Consider the following 8,422-nt stretch of genomic DNA (forward strand, 5'->3'; position numbering starts at 1 on the left):
GTCCCACTCAGGGAAGCTACTCTAACACACTTGGAGCCTCACACTGTCCCCTGGGTCTGCGCCCATCCTGGCCCCCTGCCCCGCAGCATGCAGGATTCCAGTGAAGTAGGCAGACTGCTGTTCTCCTGGCGTGCACTCAAGAGATTCTGATTCCAACCAGCAGGCTGAGAACCAAGGGACTCGGGCTCTGACTTTTCTGCCTGCAACTCAAGTGTCTTGGATAAATCAAAAACTAATACAAAATTCCAGAGGCTTAAGGTTCTTGCTGAAGATGGCATGACTACTTGGTGGTCCTGACTCCATCCCAACTCAGCACGTCTGGGCCTCAGTCTGTTTCTCCAAAGCTCTTCCAAGCTGAGCATCCTGAGACTCAGGTAACTTCTTGGCATTCTGGTAGACAGGTCCAGTTAAGATCCATCTCTGTGTTAGCCCTTCAGAACCATCTTTGTTCAAAATTCAACTCGGCAAAAGCCCCTTAGACTTTCATGTCACCTTTACACCCGCACTTCACACTTGTGACAAATCTCCGAGCACCAGGCTGGGTTACCACTCATCCTGAGAGGGCCACTCTGATGCCCCTGCACTGTGTTCTGATACAGAGCAGAGGACAGGACCATTCTGTAGGGATGTCATGTTAGCTTATGGTTATTTCTCCAGTTTCACCCAGGTGTACACAGCCTTGTGTAACATAGATTTAACCAGCCATTATGCTGTTACAGAAGGCTGAGGATGAGTCCCTGCTCCCTTCTGGCTTGTAGGGTTTCAGTGGAGAAGTCAGCAATTAGTCTGATCAGTTTTCCTCTGTAAGTTACTTCCTGTTTGCACCTTACTGCTTACAGGAGTGCCTCAGATTCCCATGTGATTTTTGACAAAACATATAAACACATGCGCTAGGGAAAAAAATCCCTGTTCAATAAATTTGCCAGTAAAACTGGATAGCCACATGTAAAAGACTGAAACAGGATCTGCACCTCTTACCACTCACAAAAATCAATTCATGATGGATAAAAGAAATAAGGCAGAAAACTATAAGAATATAAGTATATATAATAATATAAATATAAAATAAGGCAGAAAACTATAAGAATCCTAGAGGTGTCAGAAAAACTCTTACAAGTACTGGCTTGGGCAAAGAATTCATTAAGAAGACCCCAACAGTAACAAAAATAAATGGGAACTAATCCAATTAAAAAATTTCTGTACAACCAAAGACAAGACAAAAGGGTAAATAAATAACCCATAAAATGGGAGAAAGTATTTGCATACCCAGCCTGAGCAGGAGTTAAGACCCATCTCTACTAAAAAATGAAAACCAGTCAGGTATAGTGGCAGGCACCTATAGTCCCAGCCACTTGGGAAGGTGAGGCAGAGGATTGCTCAAGCCCAAGAGTTTGAGATTGCTGTGAGCTATGACGCTACGGCACTCTACCCAGGGTGACAGAAAGAGATTGCCTTAAAAGGAAAAAAGAAACTTACATGCTTACAGAATCTATAAGGAATTCAACCATATTGGAGAAAATAATCTGCATGCTATACTGATAACCAGAATCTACAAAGAACTCAAGCAAAACAGCAACAACCAAACAACCCTATTAAAGGGTGGGCAGAAGACATGAAGGGGAACTTTTCAAATGAGGATATCCTAATGGCCAATACAGTGATGAAAAAATGTTCAATATCTCCAATCATTAGGGAAATGCAAATCAAAACTATGAGACGGCCAGGCACACTGGCTCACACCTATAATCCCAGCACTCTGGGAGGCCGAGGTGGGTGGATTGCCTGAGCTCATAGGTTCAAGATCAGTCTGAGCCAGAGCGAGACTTTGTCTCTAAAAATAGCCATGTGCCTGTAGTCCCAGCTACTCCGGAGGCTGAGGCAAGAGAATTGCTTGAGCCCAAGAGTTTGAAGTTGCTGGGAGCTGTGATGCCACAGCTCTCTACTAAAGGTGACAAAGTGAGACTATCTCCAAAAAAAAAAAAACTATAATGAGGTATCACCTACCTGCAATGAGATTCAATGAGAATGGTTCATACTACAATGTCCCAAAACAACAGATGCTGGTGTGGATGTGGAGAGAAAGGAACTCTACACTGTTGGCGGGACTGCAAACTAGTACAACCCCGATGGAAAACCGTCTGAAGGAACCTCAAAGTACTGAAAATAACCTACCATTTGATTCAGCAATCCCACTTGTACCAAAGGAAAAAAGGTCATTTTATAAAAAGGACATTTGCACTTGAATGTTCATAGCAGCACAATGCACAATTGCAAAGATGTGGAAACAACTCAAGTGCCATTCAACAATACGTGAATGGATTACTAAAATGTGGTGTATGTACACTATGGAGTACTACCCAGCTGTAAAAAAAACACACATCGGGAGGCGCCTGTGGCTGAAAGGAGTAGGCGACGGCCCCATATGCTGGAGGTGGCAGGTTCAAACCCAGCCCCGGCCAAAAACTGCAAAAACAACCAAAAAAAAAAACCACACACACACAGAGCAATCTAGTATCTTTTGTGACAATCTGGATGGAACTAGAAATCATTCTTTTTTTTTTTTTTTGCAGTTTTTGGCTGGGGCCAGATTTGAACCCACACCCCTGGTATATGGGGCTGGTACCCTACTCCTTAAGCCACATGCACCGCCCTAGAAACCATTCTTCTAAGTGAAAATCATAAGAATGGAGAAACAAACACATGTAATCAATACCAAATTGGAACTAATCAATAAACACTTAAGTGCACATATGGAAGTAAACCTCAATGAAAATCAAGCTGAGGGGGGGGGCACACTCCATCTGTACAAACCCAAATATATAAACAAAACATGTACCCCCTAAAATTAAAAAAAAAAGTCACACACTTGACCCCACAGAGGCAGTTTTCTTAAGTTGCCCAACCAAACGTGCAAGACAAAGGGGCAGTGGGGTCAGTCCCTGACCCTGCCGATTGGTATGTGACTGTTCAATGTCAAATTAACCTCTTTCATTCAACCTTGAAGTTTATGCCTTTAACAAATAGCATGGTGAGTCCTTGTGAGCTCAAATGGTCCAGAGGATACGGCAGTTTAAAAGAATAACCTAAATCAATGCCCCTACGTGATTTGAGTCAAGCCAACCACCCACGTCTCAGGGAGAGTCAAGTCTGCCCGGCATCCTAGAAACACCTGCTGGGAAAGGTAAGTGTGATCATGAGATTCACACGTTAGGGGACTCAGGAGGCCTATGTGCCTTTTAGTTTCTAGGGACTAATGGATTCTTCTTGGATACATACAAACAGGACTAACTACTTGGAAAAAAGACTGTCACCTGAAACCATCTACCAGGATGGGACAGGATAGGCAGTACAGGCAGGCAGTTCTAGGGTTTCCACATCATCATGTCTATTTAGGATGAAACACGTTACTCCAGCCCTGAGACAAGGTTTCTGTTAAAATTCCAATTAATCTTACCAAGCAACAGGCTTGATTTTAAAAAAAGGTTCTTACTAATCAATGACAAATGTCAAATGATCCCAACGCAAATAATGTGGTAGTCTCCTGGCTCTTCCATTTAGATCAATGGCCTACATTCTAAAAAGGGGTATTCAATCACAATGTCTGCGTAAACAAACAAGAACCCACATGTAATCCACACACATACACACAGAGTAAGCTGATTTAAATGTCCCACTTACTCTACCGCTGCTCCCAGAATTATTCTTCCTTTCCCATTTTCAAAACTGTAATCTCACCTCAAAGTACATCCCAGGACTAAATGGGAAGCAGGTAATATTTCTCTCTTCTTCTCCCCAAGACTCCTGAAGGAAAGAATTTCTTACAAATGCTTTGCTATTCAGGCGTGGGTTCAAGTGTAGAGCGATATCCTTTGACTTTCCTACTAGTAGATCAACGTTAAACCTTTTGAGATAAAACAGAAAAACACATGAACCAAGCAGAAGAGAGTAGTGTCAGTTTCTGCAACCTGAATAACCAGACTTGAACCATGATTGTAACTCTATGAAACACACGTATGTACGTGGACATGGGGATGCAGATTCACTGTATTGAGTTACTTGCAAAATAAAAATACACAAAAACTTTAAAATCAGCACTGAGGCTGGATCTGGTTGGGCAGAAATTGAAGGCTTATTAGCACTAGTGAACCAAACAGTTCCTTTCAGTCTACAGGAATCCGGGACCCTCTAAAGCAGGCATTCTCTCTAAATCATTTACACATGTTCTTGCCTTCTTGGAAGTATGCTACTTTCTAGAAAAAGCTCTAATTTCCAGCATTCAGAAGTCTGGACATTTCTAGAAAAGGTTCTTAAAGCAGAAAATTTCTAAGTCATATGACAAGAAGGGCCCTAAAAAGTGCTGCCTGACCTTCTAGGCTACCCTGGAGTTCCAGCAGGCAAGGGTGGGCCTCAGGGACAAAAATACTGGTCTCTCGCCTGGTCAGGAAAACCCTAGGTCAAAACACTGGACTTTAGGTTGGCTCTGACACTACCCACCAGTTGTCGGCAGTGTAACTTCCTTTTTTTTAATATTTTCATCTTGTAAATGAGGATTCTGACCCTAGCCCCACTTCTATCTCACAAGCAGGTGAGGGGTCTAAGGCCACAACAGGAGCACTGGAAAGCGTACTGACCCTTTGGCAGTCGTGTTCACTTCTCCTTTAATGACAACAGTTCGTCCGGGGCCCATCGGGGAGTTTAACCTTGCGATGAATGGCAGGGTCTGGAACAAAGCCACAGTCAGGACTAGCAGGCCTGCAGAAAGGGGTCTTGTGGGAAAACTCACGTGGAATGTTTAAGAGCAATGACCCTACCCTGTAAACCCCACTGAAGGGACAGACTAAGGCTGGCTTGGTCCCAGCTGTGTCCCGGCTGCGTCCCCTGAAGCAGTGCTGAGCCTGGCTCATGTCAAACACTCAATGACTGTGTTTTAGATACAAAATGAATGAACTCAGGGTGGGACCTGATAGCCTCTTTGAGTGAAAGTCCCTCAGGGAAAGCCAGCTGTCCTGGGGTCTGACACAGGGCTGTGTTCTGCTCTGGGAAAACAGCCCAGCTGGGGGAGCTGAGCAGGACACACCAAGGCTTAGAGACCTGTGCCTGGTGGACTCACGCATCTGTCAGGGACAGTGCACAAATGCTGAGTGGCTGCTCTGGGCGTACTGGGGTCAGAGGTTACACGTAACAGCTAATAAGGTAAATTTTATACAGAGTTCAGAAAAACTGGGGCTCTTCAAACCTTCGGCAAACAGTTGGTAGGTAGGATTTTGGTGCAAGTCAAACTGTGGCTGACAGCTGCATCTTTGCTCTTGGTGCAGAATGTTCTGGGCATGATTTTAAGTAAGTCTCCTTCTCTAGTACTAGGCTGTAGGGGAAACAGTTCTACAGTAAGGCACGGAATGAGCGAAGCTGCCCGCAAGGTCTAAACTGTTCATTTTCTATGTAATTTTACAAAATGTTTCACCCAGACAAAACTATTCAAAAGTGTGGCATACCAGACTTTTATACCCATTGGAAGAGAAAGAAAGTATGAGAATGTCTGAAAGGGAAGAATGACATTTTATAACATACGCAGTTTTATCTGGTTGGCTGTGCTTGAGCTGAGCCTGTTGTGTGGGCTGTAACTGTCTGCTCCACCCTGGGTGTGACAATAACAGTCCCGATCTTTTTGCCACCAGGGACCAGTTTCGTAGAAAACGAGTTCTCTGCTGATAGGGGCAGTGGGACCTCTGACAGGAGGCGGAGCTCAAACCTGCTGTGCAGCCAGTACTGCTCCACAGCTCAGGGGTTGGGGACCACTGGGGACCACAGACGTACAGGCAGCAGTGCTTTATGACAGGAGGGTGCGGGGTTGTAAAGGGCTACTCAAGTCCGGGATAGAGCCTGACAGCCCTGCTCAGCTGAATCCTTTCTCCTCCACTATAATGACTTCCAAACACATCGTACTTGTCCTTTCCAGGGGGACCCCAAAGAGCTGGGCTTATGTTCTACCTGTGAGGGGTGCATGTGCTCAGGCTTCACTTCACATTCTCCCTTAGTAACGTCAAAGATGAAATTTTTTTGCAGTTTTTAGTAGGGGCTGGGTTTGAACCTGCGATGTCTGGCATATGGAACTGGTGCCTTACTCCTTTGAGCCACAGGTGCCGCCCAAAGATGAAATTTTTAAATGGTACTTCTTCCCACAGGGCAAGGGCAGGGGAAGCTCATTTGGAAGGTACACTTGGAAGCTCATTTGCTGATATACCAATGTTCAATGTCTATCAATACTGTTTTTTTTGAGACAGAGTCTCATTTTGTTGCCCTGGGTAGAGTGCCGTGACATCATAGCTCACAGCAACCTCAAACTCTTGGGCTCAAGAGATCCTCTTGCCACAGCCTCCTAAGTAGCTGGGACTACAGGTGCCTCCCACAACGCCCAGATATTTTGAGAGATAGGGTCTTGGTCTTGCTCAGGCTGGTCTTGAACTCCTGAGCTCAAGCAATCCGCCTGCTGCCACCTTCCAGAGTGCTGGGGTTATAGGCGTGAGCCACTGCACCGGGCTTTACATACTTCTTGCCAGCACTATTCACCAGTTAATCATTTTACACGAGAATGCTGAGTTGCGTTACCCTATCACAGAACCTGACAGGGTAAGCAACAGCAAAAACTTGGCAAGTGCCAGACACGGTAAGAAGTACCTGCCTCAGGCAGCGCCTGTGGCTCAGTGGGTAGGATGCCCGCCCCATATACGGAGGGTGGCGGGTTCAAACCAACCCCAGCCAAACAGCAACAAAAAATATAGCTGGGTGTTGTGGTGGGTGCCTGTAGTCCCAGCTACTCGGGAGGCTGAGGCAAGAGAATCACCTAGGTCCAGGAGTTGGAGGTTGCCATGAACTGTGATGCCACAGCACTCTACCAAGGGTGATAAAGTGAGACTCTGTCTCTACAAAAAAAAGAAGTATCTGCCTCAATTTTCAAACAATTCCTTCCATCCTAGCCTCATGGCAAAAATATAATTTTTTAAAAAACCAGCCTTCCTGCCACCGGACTTACATGGCAACCAAGAGGCATTTTTTAACTGGTGGTTCATTAAAAGATTGAATATTTACATTTTCTTTGCTCATCGCTGTCAGTTCCAGAGTAGATGACTGGTTACTCTGTAAATCCTGAAGACAAGACAAGAAAGATTAATTTTTAACATAAATCAGAACACCTTTTCTAAATATAGTCTACTTGACATATCAAGAAATTACAGATGTGCTAAATGTGAAAACACACTTGAAAATTATGATCCAGAAATGCACTCAGCAGTGGGTCCTTTGCTGCCTATCGAACTGGCAAATAAGAAAGAGAATGATCCCCACTGTCAATCAGAAAGGACGCAGGTAGGTAGGACTGCGTAGAAAGGACTGCTGGGAGGGCAAGGCAGTGGTATCTGTCAAAGGTTAAAATGCAAACATAGGAAATGCACAGTGTCATAAAAACGCAGTCCTCCAGCATTACGGAACCACTGGTGCATCTGACTGAGACGTCATTAGGAGGCATGTGACTGTCCTCTGACTCAGACATTCCATGTCTAGGGAACTGACTCACAGAAGTACTCCACTGCACTCTCTCGGAAAGGAAATACCCACTACTTAGCTAAACGGTGTTTGTTTGTTTTGCCAGGACCATTTGAAATCGTGTACAGACAGGCAATAAAGCCTTGGTTGATAAATAACATCTTACTAGTTGGAAAAATTCACTTCCAAAAAATTAATAGTCTAATGAGGAGGATATGTACATTATTTTCATCTCAATAGAGGTGTTAATTAAAGGTTTTTTTCTACCAATTCATGAGAAAACATCATCAAAAAAGGCCCCGAGGAGTGGAAGGACACTCACCGAGCTGAAGCTGAAACCAACTGAGTGAACGTTCACTTTGCCATAAATGCCCAGAGTGTCTATTTTCTCCAGGCTGATCCTGTGGGCATAGAGCAGAATGTGTTTTCCATTCACAGCCACCTAGATGGATACAGAAAACAGACAGTACCCCAAAATCAGTTAATTAACTTACCCAAATGTAAATATTTCCTTGGTTTAACTGTATCCCTTCTCCCACAGGTCTACATCTGACCAAACTATGACCAAGGGTACCCACAGCACTGGTGGGTTTCTCCACTTCTTTTGAATTCCTGATCCAATCAAGCACCACAGACTGTCTTCCCAGGCAAACATGTACATTCACAAATACACCTACATATGCAAGTGTGCACTGTGTGTGCACATGAGACACCCCGGGTTCAAAGCCCCCCAAAGCCACTGCACAGGTAAGGCCAGGAAAACCAGGTTAAAGGTCTGTCCTGCAGGCTGTCCACCACACCCACACTGTCCTTGGAGACCACACTCTAAGAAAGACCACAGAGGTGGGAGACTCTCACTAAGTATCTGTTGAATGGGCTCGGC

The 8,422-nt window shown here is 44.8% G+C and overlaps 1 protein-coding gene across 1 annotated transcript in view; it reads right to left on the reverse strand.

The window, feature by feature from the left end:
• Window positions 1–8,422, reverse strand: part of LGALS8 (galectin 8) — a 17,810-nt gene that overhangs the window by 388 nt on the left and 9,000 nt on the right. Inside the window, exons 5-10 of the mRNA XM_023509022.1 lie at window positions 7,862–7,981; window positions 7,087–7,143; window positions 6,662–6,691; window positions 5,237–5,362; window positions 4,632–4,720; window positions 3,721–3,901 (exon numbers count right to left, since the gene is read on the reverse strand). Of these exons, the coding sequence (XP_023364790.1) occupies window positions 3,721–3,901; window positions 4,632–4,720; window positions 5,237–5,362; window positions 6,662–6,691; window positions 7,087–7,143; window positions 7,862–7,981 (603 nt within the window). The remainder of the gene's footprint in view (window positions 1–3,720; window positions 3,902–4,631; window positions 4,721–5,236; window positions 5,363–6,661; window positions 6,692–7,086; window positions 7,144–7,861; window positions 7,982–8,422) is intronic.

This window comes from Otolemur garnettii, unplaced genomic scaffold (genome assembly GCF_000181295.1).
Source record: "Otolemur garnettii isolate 467f Iridium unplaced genomic scaffold, OtoGar3 scaffold00312, whole genome shotgun sequence".
Lineage (NCBI taxonomy): Eukaryota > Metazoa > Chordata > Mammalia > Primates > Galagidae > Otolemur > Otolemur garnettii.